At 36.1% G+C, this 23389-nt stretch overlaps 2 protein-coding genes across 2 annotated transcripts; one reads left to right on the top strand and one right to left on the bottom strand.

Moving 5' to 3' along the window:
- Positions 1-2897: 2897 nt before the first annotated feature.
- Positions 2898-10168, top strand: wnt4b (wingless-type MMTV integration site family, member 4b). Its single transcript, XM_028009755.1, has 9 exons — positions 2898-3161; positions 4582-4840; positions 5120-5273; positions 5340-5424; positions 5528-5659; positions 7096-7238; positions 7324-7464; positions 8164-8326; positions 9390-10168. The coding sequence occupies exons 2-9, from the start codon at positions 4734-4736 to the stop codon at positions 9557-9559; spliced, it is 1095 nt and encodes a 364-aa protein (XP_027865556.1). The 5' UTR covers positions 2898-3161; positions 4582-4733; the 3' UTR covers positions 9560-10168.
- Positions 10169-12248: 2080 nt separating this feature from the next.
- cdc42l (cell division cycle 42, like) lies at positions 12249-19729 on the bottom strand. Its single transcript, XM_028013486.1, has 6 exons — positions 19614-19729; positions 16740-16844; positions 16519-16591; positions 16322-16431; positions 13212-13409; positions 12249-13121 (listed from the first exon to the last, which is right to left on the bottom strand). Exons 2-6 carry the CDS (start codon positions 16842-16844, stop codon positions 13032-13034), a joined length of 576 nt encoding a protein of 191 aa, XP_027869287.1. The 5' UTR covers positions 19614-19729; the 3' UTR covers positions 12249-13031.
- Between the last annotated feature and the right edge of the window lie 3660 nt (positions 19730-23389).

Genomic DNA, 23389 nt, shown 5'->3' with positions numbered 1-23389 from the left:
AGCAGTGCATTCAGCCCTTTGTTGGCAGGGATGCCTGAGCAATGCGAGCGTGCTCATGCACAGCGATCATGTGTACGCCTCAGATGATTTCTGCATATGCACTCAAACTGCTGAGGCAGGTGGGCCTCCAGTAATGCAGGAGCTAAAGGTGAGAGGTCACGATTCGAGGGGGAACATGCCCGTGAAGTCCAGAGACACCCTGAGGCAGCCATCCTGAATGAGGTCAATCATCCCCTCCATGCAACCATGAGAGCATGGAGGAAGATCAGTTTAGATGTGCCCCATCTATCCAGCAGACACTCTCAAAGTCCACTGCTTCTCTCTTTAATAGGAGGAAATGCAAGTCATCTCCATGTACATGTCATGGCTGAAGCTTTAACAAGCGTCTCTTGGCTACAGTCAATCACCACCAGACCATGTCAGCATGATAAAACGTCTACAAAATAGGGTAACGATAAAGATTTAAAAAAAAGAGGGCAAGTTATTTACGAGAGAGGGGGTGAAGGGAAGAGCTTAATAGAGGCGCTGGACGTGACGACGGCCAAGCTCATCACCATGGTGTTGCTGTGGGAGACAACAGAGGACGTCACTTGGAGAAACGGGGGACACAAAGGAGGAATACGACATGAGGAGGACCGAAAGAAGGAGGCAAGAAGTCGCCTGTCTTAGTAGATATAGACGGAGGAGAGCGAGCGGAGAAATTTGGGGGGGATGAGAAAGTGTGCAGACGGATCTGTCAGGAGGAAGTCTGCAGTGACGTTTTGAGTTTTCCAGCAGCAAAACACACACAAAAAAACAGGAATATACAGGTTAATTATGTCTGAATCGCCAAGTTTAGCTGTTGTGAATTTCATCTGAAAAGTTAATTATAAATATAATATTATATAACAAATTCAAACACATTACAACCGCTGACAAAGTTCCAGCTGCCAAAATGTAAATTTAAAGATTTGTGCTGACTATGAGGGAAAAGTTTGATCAAACTGTATTGATTTTTGTAATTGTTTCTTTCTTATGAAGGAGCAGTAAAAGCTAAAAACATGTTTTACGGCAAAAAAAATAATAATTTGCCCACATATTGATTCCTACTGTTACATTAATGTTTACGATCTTCAAACTAATTTCAATATAAGGGAAAGACAACCTGAGTAAATACAAAATGTAACTGTCAAATAATGATTTAATTCATGAGAAAAAGCATTTGTAATAACAGGTAATGAGGTTTTTTTACATCAGCGTGGAGGAACTTTGGCTCAATCTTTGTAAAATTGTTTTAATTCAGCCACATTGGGGGGTTTTGAGTAAGAAGTCAGTTTAAGGGACGTTATCTCAATCAGGTTTAAGTGGAAACTTTGACTATTCTGCTCCCAAATCTTCACCAATACTTTTGTGAAGGTCAGAAACTGATGGCTGGACATTCTGCTTCAGGATTTTCTGCAGGGGAGAAAAAGTTGTGGTTCCATCAGTTACAACAAGACAAGCTGTTAAATCAGCCCCAGATCATCATACTGCCGCTACCATGTTTTACTGTCACTATAAAGCTATTTTCCATAAATAATTTTCTTATTGTTGAATCATAAACATTGACTTTCACTGAGGCAAGTAAGACCTGCAAAGGCTTATGCACAGCTAATTCCCGGTTTGATCACCTTTTTTAGAGCCAGTTTAGTTTGGAGAGCTTTTTCCCTAAATAAATTAAATAATAATTTAGAAATTACATTTTGTATTTACTCATGTTTACTCAAAACCACACAACAACTGTTAGTTCTCACTATGCCATCAAACAAACAACAGAGAAATAAACAGAGCATAAGCAATTAAAACTGTAATTAAGTGAAGGTAGTAAGAGGCTTTATATTGTCATAAAATGTGTCATAAATCTGGGTATTTTTTTTCAAACAGGAGCACAGATAAGACCTCTGAATCCCAACAATATCAACAATATCCTGTGAGAATTATTCTGTCATCAGAAGCGTCTGTTTTATTACCTCCTTATTTATGAACATCCCAGTCTGAGCAAACAGGCCGAGACAGACGGAGGGGAAACTACTGCATAAATTTTAAGGAAGTACAGCTACACCGACTGCTGAAGTTCAAATATTTGTAAACAATAAAAAAGAAGTTATTAATGCATTGTCTTAAAAGGATAAGACAGAATATTTGAATCCACTAAGAGGTTTTATTTTCAAATTTGTGACAAACTCACTTTGTTATTTCTTGTCACTTTCTCCACTGCTGGTGTGACTATCTGCGCTCTCCTCATGCCCTCGCTCCCTACTATCTTGTGATTTATTTGCCTCAGTTCCAATATTTGTCGGCAGTGTGTTTTCCTCCCCTTGTCTAAATGTCACCCCTTCTTCTAAGACAATATAGGGAGTGGGAGAGAAGGAGAACCAGGGGGCAAATGTGGGGAACATAGAGGAAGAGGAGGGGGAAACTCGTAAAATGAGCAACAAAGTTTGGGAAAATTAAACATTAGGTAAGACACTTTCTCACAAGCAAACATGTACTGTATGAAAATCCAAAATGCTACGTTGTGTTTTCTGATCAGAGGAGTTTGGAGGGAAATTAAATAAAAATCAAACAGCTCAGTTATAGATGAGTGTTTCTGTGGAAACATGCAAGGATGCTGAAAGACACTCTACATGCACAGAAATTCACATGTGGTCCTATTTTAGTGGAATTTTTGTTAATCTGCCTTAAATTTAGGCCCAGATTTCAGGTCTCCTGACATGCAAGTAGAATATTTTACAGCTTTAATACTCACAATTATCACGTTTTTCCAAAACTTTCCTCCTCTTCTCTGCATCACTCCACACCCTGGATCACGCCAGCCCTCCCTCTCCCACCCATGCTGTCTTCCTCCTTTAAAACCAATCACTCCCATCTGCTTTGCTCTCACACATCACTGCTGTCTCAACTTAGCATGCACACATTTGTTTTCATGGGACAACACAGACAAACCCAATGAAAAATGGCACTTTTTTGATTAAAGTCTTCCTTTGAATGAAAAGAAAACTTCAGTTATTCATCAAAATCTTGTGGATTAAATTTTTTTCTCCTTATTTTAGGTAAATTTTTCTAACTTGAAATTTCAACTGGGACATGTGGACATATTTTCATTTCTCTAAAGATGAGTTTGCAGTTTCTGGAGCAACCCTGTAAGTATTTTTTGTTTGCTGACTTTACAAAAACCACACAAAATTTGCAGAATTGAATTGCAGATTATGATAACTTTCAAAAGTTAATTTGGCAGCACAAATTTAGCAAATTTATTTTATTAAATCTTCTGACTAAAATTTAATTAATTTTCATTCACAATTTATCAATCTCTAATTTTAGTTTTAGTCTAGTTTGAGTTTACTAACTTTTACAAGATTTTAGTTTTGATAGTAGTTTTAATTTAGTTCTTTGTACATTTATATGTGTGTGGTCACACACTTGTATTATGTTTTACCATTTCAAAGAAAGTCCCCATCGAAATAAAGTTTCCAGTGAGTAAAATTTAATGTGATTGTATTTTATTTGTAACATTTTTCATAGAAAATATTGGCCAGTTTCATTATAATTCAAATTCTTCATGATTTTTTAACTATTTTTTGCAAAAATAAAAAAGTAATTCAGGTTTTCTATTTAGTTTTCATCCAGTGTTCCTCACAAATATTTTTAAACAATAAAATAAACAACTTGTAATCACAAACTTTCATCTTGCAGCCTAAAAATAAATGTTCGCCTTGTTTTTCAGCCACAGTATAGTTTGAAAAGTGATGAGATACATCTACAACAGATTAATTTATACAACTAAGAGAACTAGTCAGACATTCGTTGTAGCTGAGGATAACCAAAATAAAAGCGTATTTGACTCAAATAGATTATTATTTATCTGAATTTTTCAAATAGACTATCTTTATCTGCTCCTCTCTTTACAAAATACAAGATCTTCACAATACTAAACATCGTTTTTTATTGTATATCTCTTTTTAGGTGTAAGTATGTACCATTAGCTACTGATTTGCCAATATTTTTTCATAATTTTTTACACATTATTCTGATTTACACACTTATTCCACATAACACAGTGGCTTCTATTTACCATTATATGCAGAATATAAATTAAGCAAAGTACACTTGAATACAGATGACCCTCTCTTTAAGATAATCTACCACCAGATTTTCAATCCACTAGTGAAATCCATTTTTAAAAACACTTTTAAAACAATGTGAATTTTAAATGATGATGTGAAACTTTTTGTATTCCTGCTGTTATGAATTAAAAAAATGTCAGAGGAAATTGTCTGTCAGACTTTAGGATCTTGTCCTGCACAGCTGTTTTTTTGTTTGTTTGTTATTATTGTTTTTATGCGCAAATTAAACAAAAATCTGATAGTAATGAGCACCAGTATACAGTGTTTGCTATTTAGGAACAGAAAAATTACATATAACAATAAATACATATATACTAATCACTGTATATATGTATGCATATATACAGTGTATACAAAGGTGTAGTTTGTATACAAAGGTGTAGTTTGATCACCTTTTATGATAGAAAAGACAGTAATTTCTCACGTTTCTGAGCAGACATGCAGGGCTCATCCCCTGACTCGGGATCAGAACCATAAACCCTCACTACCACACAGACAGGACAGAGCACTTCCACGGTGGAGCCGGACAGCCTTCTGTCCAACAACCCAGCCTGAAGCACGGAGACGGACAGACGGACAGACAGTCTGATGCCAACTGTCTCACCTGTCAATCTCTCGGTACCACTCCTCCTCCTGCTGCTGCTGCTGCTGCTGCTGCTATGCACCACCCACACCACCATGGCAACCAACTGGCTGTAAGTGTAGCATGAACTGGGAGGAATAGAAAGAAAGAGCGTGTTTGTCATGCTATAACTTTTAAAAGATGGTGACATGTCTCTAAATCTCTTTCAGGAGCTCCCCTCTCTTTCTTTGTCTCTCTCAGTTGGTGACCTTTTCTCTTTTCTCTCTCTCTGTCGTCATCTCTGTCCACTCTGCCTCTCCTTTTTTTTTTAGTTTAACCCCTCTCCATCTTCCCTGTCTGCAACTCACACCTGTGGGGAATCACAGCCACATTCACCACCTTTGTGTTGCAGCTCCCTGGCGAGGCTGCCTCGCTCCAGAGCCGTGTCTGGTGCCGCTCCATGTGCCCGGCTGAGGGGGCTGACCCCGGGGCAGGTGGGGGTGTGCAGGGCAAGAGGGGAGGTCATGGAGTCCGTACGCAAAGCAGCAGAAATGGTCATAGAAGAGGTATTACAGCAGAGATCAGAGATATCGGGCATCTTGTGAGAAATTCACTCTGTCACTTTGTCTCAGTGTCAGCATCAGTTCAGGAATCGCCGCTGGAACTGCTCCACCACGCCACGCGGGATCAACGTGTTCGGAAGAGTCATGAATCAAGGTGCGTCCCTCGCTGAGACGACAGAATAACAGGCGTTTACTGAGTTTTAAAACATACAATCCTTGTTTCTTTTTCCTCTTTCGTGCTGCTGTTGTGGTGCCAGGCACTCGTGAGGCAGCGTTTGTGCACGCTCTGTCTTCAGCAGCAGTGGCGGTGGCCGTGACCCGAGCCTGCACCCGAGGGGAGCTGGAGAGGTGTGGCTGCGACAGGAAGGTCAGAGGCGTCAGCCCTGAAGGTGAGCTTGATCTCTGTTGGAAAATATCTCCACTTTGAGTCACACAGAGCATCAAACAGCAGAGGAGCTGCTGGTTCCATCCTCATCATCTAACGTCCATTCAACAGAGTTGGGTAGTAGCTGGTTACATTTACTTGAGTAATTATTTTTACCTTGCTGTACTTTTTACTTTTTCTTGAGTAATTTTATTATGAAGTATTGTTACACTACGTAAGTAATATTTAAGGTAATAAGATAAGATAACATAATTATACTTTATTGATCCCCTAAGGGGGGAAAATTTTGTTTTTTCCCAGCATAGTACACAATAAAAAATTTAAATAAATAAATAAAGTAATAAGAATAAACATACAACAATAATAAATAACAATGAGCAATACATTTGTGGATTCTCTATCCACTTTCAGAAGAACAAACATGTTTTAAATGAAAAATCACCAGATACGAATACACATTGCAGTTTTTGTTAAAGTTTCAAAAGTTTATTAGTAAAAGAAACTGATCTTATTTTTGTTACTTGCTTGAATTATTGTAATTTTGGTCCTTAAAATACCAACATTTTTTTTTACTTAATTTAATATTTTGGTCCATCTGATTATGTAATTTTTAAATATTGAATGATTGATAATTTGATCAGTAAAAATATGTTGAATATGTTGAAGTACTGCTACTCTTACTTGAGTACAATTTTCAGGCACTCTGTCCAACTCTGATCATAAGTCAGTGTTTCTCAGTTCTGGTCTCCTACATATTTCAGATTTATCTCTCTTCCAGAACACCTGATTCAAATGATTTGATCAATGAATCACTAGTAAATATTTTACTCTTGTTTTATCAAGTCAGTCTTAGACAGTTAGTATAATGTGTTTTCCAGGCATGCAGTGCCACTTTAAGCATAATTAAGTAACTACGATATGTTGTCAAAAAAAGAAGAAGCTATATATTATATATCTATCAAACATGATTAAAACAAATGTTACAAGGTCGCACTGAAATTGCGACCTTGTCCCTTTAAAAAAAACTCCTGCTCTTTCTGAAACGCCGCCTTCAGGAAGTCATCACAGCGGAGCTCCTCTATTACCCCTTTAACAACATTTTCACCGGTGTTTCATTGGGAAGCAGCTGGTATAATGAGCTGAGCAGATGTACAGTTCTACCAGCTGTTTGCTAATTGCTGCTGGCTAGTCTGAAGGAGCTGACAGGGGGAGCTTAGGGGAAGGACCGCTTTATGTTGCTCAGCAGGTTTTGGAATAAATCTTTAGAGCTGCTTTCTCAAAAATCCAATTTTCCAAGTGCCAGCATTCATATTTCTGTCTTATTCATTTATTTTTTGATTTTCATGTGTTTGACATCACTGGAAAGCATAGAATCCACACTTTAAGAATCTGTAAAAACGTTCCTGGAGAGACTTGTCCATGGTCTTGTGTTCCCACCAGGTTTCCAGTGGTCAGGGTGCAGTGACAACCTGTCCTATGGCGTGGCGTTTTCTCAAGCCTTTGTGGATGAACCTGAGCGGGCCAAGGGGCTGTCAGCGGGACGCCCACTCATGAACCTCCACAACAACGAGGCCGGTCGAAAGGTTTGCAGTGTTGAAGTCCATTTTAACTCCCCATTTTGATAGTTAATGGCACTCCAAGTAAGACTTTACATACTCTGATCCACAGGCCATCCTGCACAACATGCAGGTAGAGTGTAAATGTCACGGTGTCTCTGGCTCCTGTGAGTTAAAAACCTGCTGGAAAGTCATGCCCCCATTCAAACGTGTTGGTGTTGTACTCAAGGAACGCTTTGATGGAGCCACAGAGGTATCAGAACATGATTTCTGCTCATGTTTTTGTAGCTCGATACACAAAAACCTTCTGTTTCAGCATTAAGATCTGATTTAGTTTAAATATTGACTAAATATTTGCTTGAGAGGCTGGAGGAGGAGTCTAACACGGTAAGATAAAAGGATCTTGGAGTGAAGAAATTTACAACCTGTTCCACTGTTATTGTTCTTTTGTTGTTAAAATCTGAGCACCGCCAGAAACAGTATTATTTTTTAGTCATCCTGAAGTCTAAGCTGAAAGGTGAATTCAACCAAACAGTGATCTGTGCCACTGAACTGCCATCTTGGTAGGCAAGCACAACGCAAAGACAAACTGTGGCTTCTAGACCAAAAAAAGAAAACATATTGACACTTTTGACCAATATCCAAAAGAGAGACATACAAACAAAGCTGGTGCTGTTGGGATCGACCCACATGATAGAGAGAATGTGGCTTGTTTATCGTTGTCATAGCAACTGTCATGACAGTTAGTTACAGATACCTACCAAGATGGCCTTCAGCTACAAAGTTCCAGGAACTCTGATGTCGCATGAGAACTATGCATTTGGAAAGAAATAATGAGCATTGTGGTACTTTTGCTTTAACACTGCTAGATAACGATGTGTGTGGATATTTATTTATTTATTTGAAAGTAAATAAAAATGTAAAAAATAATAATAAACCCTTGTTCTTCTAGGTCCGATTGACTCGTATTGGGTCCAGGCCAGCTTTGCTCCCTCGTGACCCCTACGTCAAGCCGCCTGCTGCCAGAGACCTTGTGTATGTGGCTCCCTCCCCAGATTTCTGCCACCTTGACCCAGATAATGGCATCCCAGGGACTGCTGGAAGAAGATGTAACGGTAAATCCAAGAAACAAACAATTCAAGTTGTGAAGCTTCAGTTCATGGCAATACACTCTAAAGCTGGATGATACGGCTGAAAAGCGTGTCACAATTTTAAACGTTTCATATCGGTCAATATTGATAATTATTGATTAGTTTTTTGTTTTAAATACCCGAAATATTGCCAAGCTGGTGGCATGTTCTTTCCTGTTCCATCCACAGTTTTCATTCCATGTCGTTCTTTACTTTTAAGCAGTCATGAGGCACAGTGGCGAAACCTTAAACTGCTGGAGTTAGTTAACAGGTTGTTGCTAGGTAACAACAAGTTACTCAACAAATTGTTGCTAGGTAACCAAAGAATGAGTGAGTTACCGTAGTTGATGCCAGCAACCTTTCTTAGCTTGCTGACAAACCCTTTCCATCTCCCGGGTCTGAATCGGGGTTCAGTGAATATTCTCTATATCGAATATTGAAGATTCTATCAGACGTATTATCAATTGATATTGATCACATGTCATCTCGATATACAGTTGAAACCATAACTTTTCATACACCATAAGTATTTTTTTCACACCGTCTGATGTAATATAAACTTTTCCTGTTTTAGGTCACTTAGGATTACCAATTCTTTTTCTATTTTCAATAATAAGAAAGAGAATGCTTAAAGGCAATTTTTATTACTTTCTTCAAAGAAAGTCAAAAATTTAAGTACACTTTATAAGTATTTGGTACCATTGATTGCCCTTAAACTTTATGACTTGGGTCAAACGTTTTGGATATCCTCTCACAAGCTTTTCACGATAGTTGGCAGGAATTTTGGTCCATACATCTTGTCAGAACTGGAGTAACGGAGCCACCGAAGAAAGCAATGAAAAAATTCTCTCTCATTATTCTGGCATTTAGCAAATAGAATAAAAATGTAATCCCAATTGACCTAAAACAGGAAAAGTTTGTGTTGATTTTATGTCAGACAGTGAAAAAAAATGCATATAGTGAATGTAAACAACTGTATCTTGTTATTCGTTTCTTGTCCAGCCCCATTAAAAACTAACATGGCCGTTATTTTTTAAATCCTCCTCAGGAACGTCCCGGCTGGCTCCAGATGGCTGTGAGCTGGTGTGCTGTGGGCCCGGCTACAGAGCGGGCCGGGCCGAGGTGGTGCAGCGCTGCTCCTGCAAGTTTTCCTGGTGCTGTTCAGTCCGCTGCCAGCAGTGCAAGAATACAGTCACCATTCACACCTGCAGAGTCTGAAACGGCTCAAACAAAAGCAGACTGAAGTCAATTAAAGACCCAAATAATCCAGCAGAGACGCTGCAGAAAAAATACAACAGCTTTCACACCAAACAACATTACATGGCTCCTAATAACAGTCTCATTTCAGATAATTATCTGAACCTTCTGGCACTTTTAATTTGAAAGCTGCAGCAAACAAATCTTTAATTATGAGAGTTTTGTGGAACAACACTGTTCTCCTCTTCCAAAACTGCAAAGGAAAACAGATTCACCACAGCAACCTAAACCTTCACCCGACAACGCTTTTAAAGCTGAAATTAACTAAAACTAACAGAAACATTGCAGTGGTGTTTCTCATGCTTATGCATTATGTCTTACACTAGCAGGTCTTTGAACGTGTTCTGTATTTATGTTTCCTTTATTGTTCCTGATTTATTTATTTTTTACAGTTGTGTTCAAAGTAACTGCAGTCTAAGAACACTAACCAGATCAAACAATGGTTTTGGTCAAGATTATATTTCTATGTAGTAGCAGCTGTAGTACTGTAACGAAAACCGAACAGAGCCCACAGTCGAGACATGTCGTTTAATGTTTCTGTGTAATTAATTAAAATGGACATGTTCAAAATAAAAATAAAACATGGTCATGGAGCTTTTCTGTAAAATCTGAGTGAAATACAGTCAGAGGAACAGCATGGTGTGAATAGAAAGTTGATTTAACAGTGGAAAACTAATAAATAATACATTTTCATATTGATAAGGATAATTTGCAGCGATAAGACCCGCCCCCTGGTTCTGATTGGTTGTTACTAGTGAGCACTGGGGAAGCCAGAGAGGCTAATTATTTTTTCACAGACTATCTGTTTTATATTAAACTGTTATACAATAGTGATAATGTCAACAAATATGTGAGAAAATATTTTACACTGCAGCTTTAAAGAGTGGTCAGCCTAACCTCTGTACGGTACAATAGAAAACTGGAAAAATATTGCATTTCCACACCAAAATACAAAGAGAACCTGGTGCATGAAGTCCAATTATCCTGGAATACGTGGAAAAGCTTGATGAAAGTTGGTAGAATCCACCCAGCACAGATTTGTTTATCAAAAAAATGGCTTTTATAACTTAACTATTGTTTCAGTAACTAACAGGAAAGCTCAATCTAAGTATTTCTAGTTTTACACAGTAAATGAGAAGATGCAAACACTGCTGTTTTATTGAACTTCCTTATTCTCTTTCTATCACTTTCTGTATAGGCCGAGGATAAATTTGATCAATTTCTCTTCATGTTGTTGTTCTGAATAGAATGGGCCACATTTCCGATGCTTTTGCATTGATGGGAATAAACACTTTTAAAAGCATTCTGAGCTTCATTTTACTCTTCTTCCGCACAGTGATATTATTTTGAACAACTGTGTATCAGAGTCTTTCCTTCAATTCATTCTCCAGCAGCAAGAACAGCTTCTGTTTACCTCACTGTCTGTAATGTTGCATGTAAAACATTTCTGTACGCTCCAACACATCAGGTCTGTCCAAAAATACAGTAGTTTACCTGAAACACAAACCTGTTTGAGTTACTGTTTCAGTTTTTTTCCCATGGTTGCAAAATGAATCAGTACTGAATGTACTTCTGTCTGACCACTTGTCCCGATCAGTTCCCGGTTTAAAAGCGAGAACCACAACTGTTTGTGAGCAAAGTTTAAATAAAATCAAAACATAAACTCAGCTAAATTTGATCATTTCCTTGTCAAAAATCCCTCTGCCAACCGGGATTAAAGTCTGCAACCTAGGGTTGGGTCTAAGAGTGGCAAGCAGTGGTTTCATTCAGATTTGTAAAACTCTCTTTATGGGTTTAATTTTAAATCTCTGCAGCTGGTTTTGGTTTTTTATTGGACCACATGTATTAGCTGGATCTTTAAGTGCAACAGCGTTGCCACTGCCATTTAACCCGCATCTACCGAAAACTAAAGTTCTGCATTACAACTGAGGAGCAGATCTAATTAATGCTGACCTGTCGTGTTTTCTAAAAGTGCACTCAAAGGGAAAGGTTGTTTTTAAAGATGATATTCTACAAAGTAACTTTCACATTAATGCAGTCTATTTATACACTCAAAAATCACAGGAAACGGGAAGTAAACAACACACGCTCCCTCCAATGCAGGATCCCCATGGTGACACATGGTGGTGGCAGCATCATCCTGTGTGGATGTTTGTTTGTTTTTTTGAAAAAAGAAGATGGCAGTAAATACAGGCCAATGCTGAAAGGATTTCTAAATATTTTAGGGAAATAACTCAAAACATTCAGTGATGAAAAAGAGTATTATTATGTGTTAGAGTGGCGTAGTTAAAGTCTGTTTCTGTGATATCCATGGAAACAGGCTGAGCTTGAGGCAGAAAAAGCAAAAATATGTCTGAAGAAAAATCCCAAAAGATCTGCAGATGTGATTCCAACAAAATGATTCTTTGGAAAGTGTTGACTAATATGAGGGTGGAAACAATCGTCACGTATTTCTAATTATTTTTAAAATGTCTGGAAAATTATGCAGCTTTTTCCTTTCCCTTCACAATAATGCTATAATATTTTCATCCACTCCTTAAAATTTCAATAAAATGCATTGAGGTTTGAAGCTGTGATGTGACAAAATCTAATAAAGTTCTTTTAAAAGTGCTCTGTACTCACGCAATTAATTTAACACACAAAACAGAACTCCTTTTCACTTTTAATTAAAAAAATGATTTTATTAAAAATATCCTCTGATTTCTTAAACCCTGAACATTTCTAAAAAGATTTATCACCTTATATCAAGGCTGAATTTTATCAAAAATATTACACCTTAATTTTTTTCAAACATCAATCAAATCATTGTTGGTCATCTAGCAAATTAAAAAAATCAACAGGACAAAATAAATTCAAGTTTAAAATCAAAAAAAGACTACGGAGATTTCCCAGGACTCGGATATAAAAACCCCCAACAGGAATTTACTTAACTTTGAGAGAGGAAAACATGACAGATTTGTTTGGATTGACAATAAATCCTTTGGCTTTTCATTAGCTAATTCAATAAGGGCAGAAAAAAAAAAAGAAACTAAAAAGTACCACTTCACTTTTCAGTGCCTCTTTAACGTCTTACCATGTTGCTTAAGTAAAGCACAATGAGGAACTTTATAAAAGAATATCTCCTTTAACACATAAAATGCAGCATAGAATCGTTACAGTAAGCAGTAAAGGCAAAAGGGAGAGGGGACACCTGAATACAGAAGGAGAATACAGTAGTTTCTAAAAGCTTTCAGTAAAGGATAAATATTGCATGTTGGAGGCAATACTTTCCAATTTCAGAAGGTACAATCATCGAGCTCGTGTTCGAAAAAAAATAATAAAATAAAATCTCTATGGCGCCGTTCTTCCCCCCCCCTCTGGTGTGTCCATATTTCCTTCCTACCAAATGGATGTCTCAGTTGAATTTTCCCTGCGATTTCGCCTCGTCGTTTCTTTATAGGAGAACACATTTCCTCTTCGTTTTGATCTCCGGAGGTTCTAGCGCCGCCAGTATGGCCTCGTCAAACACGTTCTTCAGCCCTCGCTGTTTCACAAGAAGAAGAAAACAGAGAGCAAAGTGAAGCGGACTTATTATATACTAGATAAATCGCGTGACGGTGAATTAGCCCCATACCTGCGTGAGCGCAGAGCACTCCACGTATTTGACAGCTTTGAGCTCCCGAGCCAGCTTCTCCCCGCTCTCAGGGAACAGGGGGCGCTGTTTGTTTTTAGCCAGCTTCTCCACGGTGTTGCTGTCTTCCCGCAGGTCTACTTGCGTTCCCACCAACAGGAAAGGTGTGCTTGGACAGTGGTGAGAAATCTCCGGAACCCACTGGGACGAGAAAGATACAAACAATAAACATTTATTTATTTTTGTCTATTAACAAACAGCATTTATTGTATCGTTTACCAATTATCATGAAAGAAATTTTGTTTTATAGAGACAAAAGCATCAATAAATACCATTAAACTTAAAAATATAATTAAATGCTGTTGCTGTGTGCAGTTTAGTGATATAAATCACAAATTTTTTTTTTTTAAGTAACTTCCATCCTGAAGAAGAACTTTTAAATGGAAATGCTTTTCAAGAGCAGCATTTACGGTGCTAACTTTTCATTGTTATCACAATAGTACCACAATATATAATAAAATAATAAAATTCTAAATCCATATCGCCCACCCTTATTTTTTCTAATATTACTACTCTTATTATTATTAATTATAATTTATTATTATTACTTCTATTATTACTTCAATCGTGGAATAAAAAATCACAAACTGTCAGAAAATGCCAACAATTTTGATTTAATTTGGAGAATAAAAAAAAGAATAATTATACAATTATTGTAATGATTCCCAATTTTTAAACTAAAACCTAAATATTGCATAGTATATATATAATTGAAAATACTAGGATTGTGAATTTGAAGGCAACCTCATCCAAAACAACAGTAAAAAATCCTTTTATAGTGACAACTAAGAACGAAAGAATAATAGTTACAAAACAGTTGTTTAAGCTAATTAAATGCAATTGTTTTTATAGCAATTGTGTACTTCAACAATAGTGGTTTAAGCCATGGTTATTAGCCTCTTTGAGATCATAAACTGTTTATAAAATGCATTTTTACATAAAAGCATGAATAGAATAATTATTTATTTTGTTCTCAGCGGAAAAATTGAAGTGCATCAGCAGTAAAGTGGCTGCCAAGTGGAAAGCACATATATACACACAAAAATGAAATATAAAATAGAAGGTGTACAGTAAGCTTGAATCAGGGCATTTTTCAGTCTTGTTTATCAGAACACAATGGTCTTTTCTGTCAGCGATTTTAGCATCTCAACCACTATAGATATGCATCATTCTGGACATTTATGGCACTTAAAAGTCCATCAAAGTGGTAAAATGTGTTCTCCATTTGCAGAGTGTGAATAGATGACACTTGAAATATAATATCCCACTAAATATTGGATTCAGGAAGTTGCAGTTTTAAACAATATTCAATATATTGTGCAGGTCTAGCTTAAACACACTCGCAACTGCAAAAACCTATTGAGATACACCTCCAAAAAATAGTAATAAAATAATAGTAATAGTAAAAGTAATAAAAAGATCTGAAATTGTTTATCTATTTATTTAGTCATTTATTTTTGCGCATTTCAGTTTTGGCCCATGCACACTGCAGCTCTGAACGTGAAAGTGAAGACATGCTCTGCTCTGTGTGTATTCAAAACAGCATATATTAATGAAAACACACCAGATTATAACACAAGGGTAGATTAATCTTAACATATAGATGCGTAAGAATTTAAGTCAAATTCAGAGAGTCAAAGTTAAGTTTTTCTTTCTACATTTAGGGTAGAAAAAGTTCTAAAAAAGAAAAAAGTTATTTTACTTAGTCACCAAATCCTGGCACACTAAAACTGGACACACAGACTTTTAATATCCACAGTAATAAAAAAGGAGAGACATCAATAACTATTGATGAGTCTTTTGTTTTAAATATCTAAAATTTCAACAAAACCGGTGGTGTCCGTTCCGGTTTTATCCCCAGTTTTCACTCCACACTGTTTATTTTTAAGCATTAATGAGGCACAGTAGAAAAACTTTAAAACTGCAGCTGTGTCAGTTACTCAACAGCTTGTTGCTCGGTAACTTGCGGCTACCGAGCAACAAGCAACTCACTCTTTTGTTGCTAGGTAACAAAAGAGTGAGTGAGTCAGTTGATGCCACTCACTTTGCTTAGTTGACCCCGAGAGGTTAAGCCGCTAAAGTCTTTCCTCTGCCTACATCTCCCAGAATACTGTGCGGTTTTGGTTCAGAGTTCAGTAAAATTATTGAATATTGCATCAGACGTATTATCTATTGATACTGATCAATACTGATCGTGTGTGTATCGTGATGTGTACAGTTATTGATTTGTTGTCTAGTACGATAAAGTAAAATACAAAGTAAAACTGAAATATTTTGACTCATCCTGTAGACCAACAGGGTTAATTGTGAAAACTCAACCCCAGCACAGGCTGTGGTACATTTAGCTCTTTAGCTAGTGTACTTTTTGCTAATCGGAGGTTATGGGTTTAATTCCACCACCGACAAGAGTCAGAATGTACATGAGCAAGACAGTGATCTGCTTTTTTTGAATGTGGGACGATAATTTGTACTTCAAACAAACTTTGAGACGCCAGAAATTGGTAAATATAAGATTTCTACACATCTTCAACGTGTAAATCTCTCACATTTCCACAGTTTTTAGTAGCTATGAGCCAGTTTTATAGTATAAATGAATTGAAAAAGATTTTTCTTTCTGGTTGATGTTTCCAGGAATCCCATATTTAAAGTAGGTCTTCTATATAAGAAAACATAGCACTTCTTATTACAGCAACACAATGACACTGCACTTTCTGCAACATTTGCAACAGTAACTGGTTAGCCAATAAATAACATCTAGCTTGCTGTGAGAAAAATAACAACAATAAAAAGACCACTTGAAACGGCGCAATAACCAAAACCCTCCAGTTTACACATTTCAGCAGCTGGTCTGCTCAGTTCCTCCCTACTTACAGTGATAAGGAGAGGTGATAAAACTTGACTGTAAACAAACCACACAATCTTGTTTCTTGTTTGCATGGTTTAATATATCGTCTTTGAATTTCCTCCGCTGGATAATGGGTTTAACTGATTTACAAATAACCAGATTTTGTCTTAATTTCCATTTTACGCTCTGATTTTACTCAAACACCGACCTTTTCTTTGACGTTTTCAAACGACGACGGGGAGACAACCGAGAAACATACGAGGAAAACATCTGTTTGTGGGTAGCTGAGAGGACGCAGCCTGTCGTAATCCTCCTGACCTGAGAGCATCAAACACAACAAACCAAACTTATTTTAGTTTGAGTCAAAGACAACTTACAGAAACCAAACTTTCCAGAGATAATTACCTGCGGTATCGAAGAGGCCCAGCGTGTAGGGCTCCCCCCCAATCATCACCGTCACAGCATAATTGTCAAAAACCTTAGAAAAAAATACAAAAAAACTGAGTATTTTGAGAAATCCCATTGCAGGGCCAGAGTTTAATGAGTTTAAAACATGAAGAAATATACATGAAGAGCGGCTCTAAAGCTGTGAGTTTACAGGATGACTCATTGTTAAAATGTCTTACTGTGGGCACATATTCTGAGGGGAACTTGTTGGTTGTGTAGGAGATCAACAAGCAGGTTTTTCCAACTGCACCGTCCCCTACAACTACACATTTTATAGTCTGCATCTGTAATGAAACAGAAGAGCAACAAGTCAGCAAGAAGCTGTATGACAGATGGAAAAGCAGACAAACTTATTTCTGTCTTAATAAGCTTAACAATGGTATCCATGCCCTCATATAAAGGCAGCACATCAACTTACATTCAACTATTGTCCCAAAAATGTTAGCGATTGTTGTTTTGAGACAATATTCAAGTGATATATTCATATTGTTCACCCTCCCAAAGACCAAAAGATTTTAATTTTGCGAAATAACACCTAACACTGGTACTGGAATATATTTTAAATATCCAAAATAATACACAAAAACAAAACAAAAATTGAAAGTAAAACCCACTTACAATTCAGTTAATTTATATAGCCCCAACTTACAACAAACGGCGTCTCAAGAAACTTTACAGAAAAAACTGATTTCAATTCAAACAAAACAATCAATAAAAAGAAAAATTACCCTTCAGAAATATCAAAATGTAAATTATTCAACTCATTTTAATTTATCATGCGATTAATTACTAAATTAATTACTGGTTCAGGCTTACATTCAACTATAAAAAGTGGCAACTTCTAAATAAGCAAAAATATTTTAAGGATTGTTCAACAATTTATTTAATTCAATAGTTCTTCTTTTTTAGAACTATCTCCATAAATCCGCTTGTAACACATTTTGAGAAACACTTTTAAATTTTTTCCATCCTGTACCCATCTGATGTTCTCAAAAGCAAACTAGAGGAAAAAAATCGTTAATGGTGGAACATTTTTTCTAAAACAAAATACTAAGAGTAATTTCCTCCACTAACTATTCAAATAGTGGTAAAACGGCATCCTTGTGTTGCCAGTCCTAATGAGCGTGAATAATTACAGCAAGGCAATTGTTTGTTTCACAGTTGTATGCCTTTTCCAGACAGACGGTTTTTCCAGCAGTTATACGAGTATCTGAATACGCCAAATACAGAACATTTTCCTAAACAGGGTATGTAGTGACAGGAACGCTCAGGAAATAAACTCTTTGCACACATTTCACTCTTTTGATCAGATCATTTGAAAAACACTTCATTGTGACAGACTCATCTGTATGGAAAAGAATTAGGGCTTCTGAAAAACAAAGAATTCTGAGTTTCAACTCAGAATTATGACTGAATTTAGAGTTTCTAATAACCGATTAATAATTGTTTATTTATCATTATTATTGGTTAGCTATTTCAAAAACTAATCTCCAGATCAGTTCTAAACTGTATTGATGTTAAATCAAAAAGAAAGAGCAGAGCTTTCCACATGTTGATGTTAGAAATAAAACTCCTCCGGCTGAAAGAGGGACGGATCTGTTAGAATCCAGACCAGAAACCCAAAAGCTGTCAGCAGTCTGAACCACAAGAATCAACTCTCTCCTCCTGTTTGTGCCGGATCTGTGGAAGCAGACAAACCCGAAGGACTTCCTCGCTTTTTCTTTTCCAAACTTTACCCTCACATTTAAGTCAGGTGAAATAACTCAAAATTATGTTTCACTGTGAGCTTATGATATAACTTAGACACATTTCCTTTGACATTTGTCTTTTAGTAGCTAGTTTCACATTTACTTGTTTATTTTAAAATTTATATAAAACATTAAAATGTGTTATTTTGCATTATTTTTCCCATTTTAGTCTTTAAGACCGGGTCTTAAAAACCTGGCCATCCTAGTGTTAAAATTACCTAATTCTATATTGATGAGATCAATGTAAATTATAAAAGTAGTTGTTACAATCATTTACTCAGTATCACCAAACACTTTTTCAATCTTTCTTGAGTCATTTCTTGCATGGCTACTTTTTACTTTTACTTGAGTAAAAAATATGCTGAGATATACAACGTTGGGGTACTCTGCACACCTCTGTGTAAAACTTAATTTAGATCAAAGAAATCACTATGGCGATTTTTCTAAATGTAATCTTTCTCTTGAAGAACATAACCCTGCGAAAAACATAAAACCCTAAAAAGTACAAGTGGTTTATTTCTTTCTACCGTAACACTTCTAACACATTTTCTTGTGACAGTTCAATATTTATACCTTTTATCAGTTGCTTCATCTGACCTAAGTAAATTACAAACGTCCTCAACCAGTAAAAGTAAGAAAATAAGCCTAATCACCCTGACTAGACGTGTTAATGCATGTGGGAACAAACACTACTAAAGTCAGAGAGCGGCTTCCGCATGTGCTACATGCCAAAGATTTAAAAAAAAAAAAAAAAAATGGGGGGAGACTGTAAAAAGACTGCTTATTAGCTCAATGTGATGAAGCGGATACTGCAAACACTTCCGCTAAATGAGCAAAGCTCCGAGATCTGAAACCAACTAAAACGTGAAGCCTAAACAGGCGATATTTAGAAGTCATGTCGTAAAAATAAACTAAAACGACCAACTATGGCTAATAAAATTGAGTAGGTTTTCACGGTGATTGAAAATTACAACTATTAAATCTAAAACATAATTTTTAGTATCTTTCTCCCACCTAACTCAACCACAAAACAATCCTACTAATGAGAGAGAAAAAACCCGGTTAACAAGAACAGAGGTGACAATAACTTACCCAAGGTGACAGAAGTATTAAAATTAATAAGAACACAAGGTAAGGCTAACCTACAGGAAACTTTCACAAACTCAAAAACTGCTGCACTGATATACACACGCTTCATCTCCGTAAATACTTTAGATTTCTAGGAGTTGTTTATTCATACATCCCGGCCTGTGGCAACCAATAAACAACCTACTTTTAATTCTTTATATTTTTTGTTCAGCTTACCGTTTTTCTACCGACAAGTTAGGCGTTGGTTTCATCCGGGTTTGACGGTAGAACTACTTTGTGCGCAGCCGCAAACCACAAAGTATTCAGTTCTGTAGAGGAACTGATATACTGTCACCTGCTGGACATAAAGTGCATTACAATCTACACATCAAAATTTTTAATAATTTATTCACAAGTACACACACACACATATATATATATATATATATATATATATATATATATATATATATATATATATATATATAGAGAGAGAGAGAGAGATAGAGATATAGATATAAATATCTATCTATCTATCTATCTATCTATCTGTCTGTCTGTCTGTCTGTCTGTCTATCTATCTATCTATCTATCTATATATATATATAATTCTTAGCGGAGTCTTGTGTTGCTTAGTGATTTTTTTTATTTATTGCTTTTGGGTTTTTTTTGTATTGTTCGTATAGTTTCTGTCTCAGTCGTTCTTCTTGACTTGAAATATACCAACTGAAAAATAGTCTTTTCAGAGACATTTACCTGCGTTGTTAAAGGACTTTTCTCCAATCACTGTTTCACTCAGAAACATTGGGACAGATAAAAGATAGATAAAACATCAGAATACACTATCCGAGAGTAATTTAAACATGTTTACATTTTAAGTTACAACCACATTCAAAAAATTATTTTATTCATTCTTTCAAAACTTTTAAACTTGACCTTTTTTGCTACCATAGCATTTCGCTTCACAGACACGTAATGAATTACGTGTCTTTCCTATTTTAAATGAGGAAACTACCCCATTTAGCGTCACATTTACATTTTTTTTACTCCATGCATGCAAACTGTATATTTTCAGGCCTTAAAAAATGTTTTGTGTGCACAATTCCCACACTTTTACTTCATCGATTATTATTTTATTACACGTTAATTAATATTAGATGTATCGACTTTATTTGATTAAAGTTTCATCAAAGTCTTTACACGTTGCTCCGTGTTTGGACCTGTAAAACGCTCTATGACGTTTTTCCAGATGTACTCACCTTTCTGTTTCCGGCAGGTGACACCTGTGTTTAAGGCTCGAACTTTGTGCACAATCCAGACTGTAAACTAACATTTATTGCTCCTGTTATGACGCATTACACAAGAACAGAAACACCTCCCTTTGTGTCCAGCAGGGGGAGGTGTTTCAACATGGAATTCAAGTGTTAGAGTTTGTGTTTTAAATTTACTTTAAAATAAGAAAATCTGAAATTACTTTAAAGTTTCAAAACAAAATAACTGAACAAAAACCACTTTCTTGAACAGAAAGAGGCTTGAAGAGTCATTTTCATATTTACAAAAACTGCTTACAAAAACAAAACAAATGATTTACACTGTACAAACAAAAAATAAAAGCATAATATATTTTCCTTTGTTTTCCCACCTTTAATGCATAATTTTTCCAGTCCAAGTAAAATATAATTCTTAGAGAGCAGAATTTTTTTTAAAAATGGACAACCCATACAAGTGTGCACACTCTTACTCTAATTAAACCACATTTTAATTGAATTACACCTGAATTATTAACTTCTAATCTGTCTTCTCTATGATTGTGTAGCCTACTGATCCATTTAGAGCAGTGGGGTCCAAACATTTTGCCATGGTGGCATATTTTAAATTATAGAAACAATTTTATTCATTTAATTTTTATCTGTTCAACAATAAACTAAACAGAATATTTTGTGCAACATGCTCTAGTTTGTGTGGAAAAGCGATCACTAAATAACGTTAGAGCTGAAACAAAGCCTCACAGGTTTGAATAAAACAAAACAAAAACAGCAAATGTCACATTCTTCAGGTTGAAAATATTTGTCTATTTTTTTCTGAACAGGATGACTCACTCTTCAACAAATTTAAGAAATGGACCAAATATTTTAGTAAACGTTACTGGATGTTTGCAGTCCCATTTACTATTAAATTAAATTAAATTAAATTAAATTAAATTAAATTAAAAAACAAAGCTGCAATTGAAGGCTTTGCAAAATCATTGCCATTTAAGGGGCCATTTAAGGCCCCTGGACCTCACTTTGGAAACCCATAATGTAGAGGATCTGGAAACCTTTGCAGTTGTTTTGAGTTAATTAGCTGATTAGGGTGTGATAAAATGAGCTTCCAGTGTTTAACTTATTCACAATATTCTTTATTAAATAAAAATAATTTAATAATGCCTAAAAACCTGCAGTACCTGCTGGCAACACAAAAGGGCAGAGCTGAGGTTGATGTATCAACCCAACAGGGAACAATAACACAGGTGAGAACATATTTACACACAGGGGTAATTAAGGAACAGCTGGAAATAATTACAGAGGGAGGAGGTGAGACAGCAGTGATGCACCTAAAGTTATTTTCCAACCACCATAAAACAGAAAGAGGTGACACATGAGACAAAGGGTGAAAAAAATAACAAAATACCAACAGATGAATATGAATGAATATTCAGTTTTTATATTCATTCAAACTGAATGTAAAAAATTAACTCATATGAAGTAATTTATTCAAAGGTAAAGGAGGTAATAAAAATGTCAAACAGAAAAAGACTGAAGACAGAAGAAGTCAGATTTGTGAAATTAAAATCAGGATTCTGAGAAAAAAATTCAAAATTCTGAAAAAAAATCAGAATTATGACAAAAAAGTCAGAATTTCAATGAAAAAGTCAGATTTATAAATATTAAAGTCAGAATTATGAGAAATGTCAAAAATTATGAAGAAAAAAATTAGGAATCCTGGAGAAAAAGTCAAAATTCTGAAAAGGTTATAATTTTGAGAAAAAAAAAAATGTTCTTGTGATATGGATTATTTCACCTGTGCTTACTATTTATACAGCTATATTGAAAATATAACGCTCAAATGTGACATTCAAAGTAAAAAATGGGATTCTGTTCACTTTATTTTAAAGTAGTTGTGGAGTTAGATTAAACCAAAAATGGATTTGCCTGGGCAGATTTAAATAAAGTTACTTTTCATTTAACAAAGAAGCTGATTTTTTTTTTTTTAGATGAAAACATCTCCTGATAGATAATTAACAGTAACATTGTGGGGAAAATAATTTCTTTTGGCTTCGTGACATGGTGGTACGGGCTGCACAGTGGCGCAGTTGGTAGCACTGTTGCCTTGTCCTGGGTTCAATTCCCGGCCCGGGGTCTGTTTGCATGTTCTCCCTGTGCATGGTGGGTTTTCTCCAGGTACTCTGGCTTCCTCCGACAGTCCAAATGTGTGTGTGTGCATGGTTGTTTGTCCTGTCTGTCTCTGTGTTGGTTATTTACTTAGATTTTTATTTACTCTTTCTTTGTTTCCTTAGATTAGTGTTTCTTTCAACCCGTCTTAGATTCTGTTTTGTCATTTCCCTCCTTTTCATCTTTCTCAGCCTGCTCCTCTTCCCAGCTGTTCTCTATTTTCTCCTCTGCCTGCGCTTTCCCTCCAGCTGTTCCTCATTTCTTGATTAGACCTTCTGTATAAAGACCCGTCAGTTCTCTGTTACCTTGTTGGTTCCTTTCTGTTCTGTATCATCTGGTTTTCTGTAAGTTATTCATTCTCCTCTCTGTTAAACATTACAGTCATGAGACTACTGCAGACTCCTGTCTGCATTCTGGACAGATTCCTGCACATATCATGACATAAACACGTCAAACTTCAGTATGAAGCAGAATTAACAGTATGTTTAAAAGTAGCTCTTGTCTGGTCTCTAAGCAAATTAAAATCAACCACGGAGCCTCTTGGTAGCTCTGACTATTTAATTTTTAAGTATCTTTTTTTTT

Source organism: Xiphophorus couchianus, chromosome 3 (genome assembly GCF_001444195.1).
Source record: "Xiphophorus couchianus chromosome 3, X_couchianus-1.0, whole genome shotgun sequence".
In the NCBI taxonomy this organism is placed as follows: Eukaryota; Metazoa; Chordata; class Actinopteri; order Cyprinodontiformes; family Poeciliidae; genus Xiphophorus; species Xiphophorus couchianus.
Note: the sequence above shows the minus strand (reverse complement) of the source record. Positions and strands in the feature narration are given on the sequence as shown.

Bases quoted from the DNA above. Each gene is read 5' to 3' on its own strand.
- wnt4b (XM_028009755.1), top strand. From the start codon at position 4,734: ATGCCAACTGTCTCACCTGTCAATCTCTCGGTACCACTCCTCCTCCTG. The intron at 4,841-5,119 runs GTAAGTGTAGCA...TTTGTGTTGCAG, and splicing joins ACCATGGCAACCAACTGGCT to CTCCCTGGCGAGGCTGCCTC. The intron at 7,465-8,163 runs GTATCAGAACAT...TTGTTCTTCTAG, and splicing joins GCTTTGATGGAGCCACAGAG to GTCCGATTGACTCGTATTGG.
- cdc42l (XM_028013486.1), bottom strand. From the start codon at position 16,844: ATGCAGACTATAAAATGTGTAGTTGTAGGGGACGGTGCAGTTGGAAAA. The intron at 13,410-16,321 runs GTCGGTGTTTGA...TTCTCGTCCCAG, and splicing joins TTGAAAACGTCAAAGAAAAG to TGGGTTCCGGAGATTTCTCA. The intron at 13,122-13,211 runs GTATGGGGCTAA...CTTGTGAAACAG, and splicing joins AGTGCTCTGCGCTCACGCAG to CGAGGGCTGAAGAACGTGTT.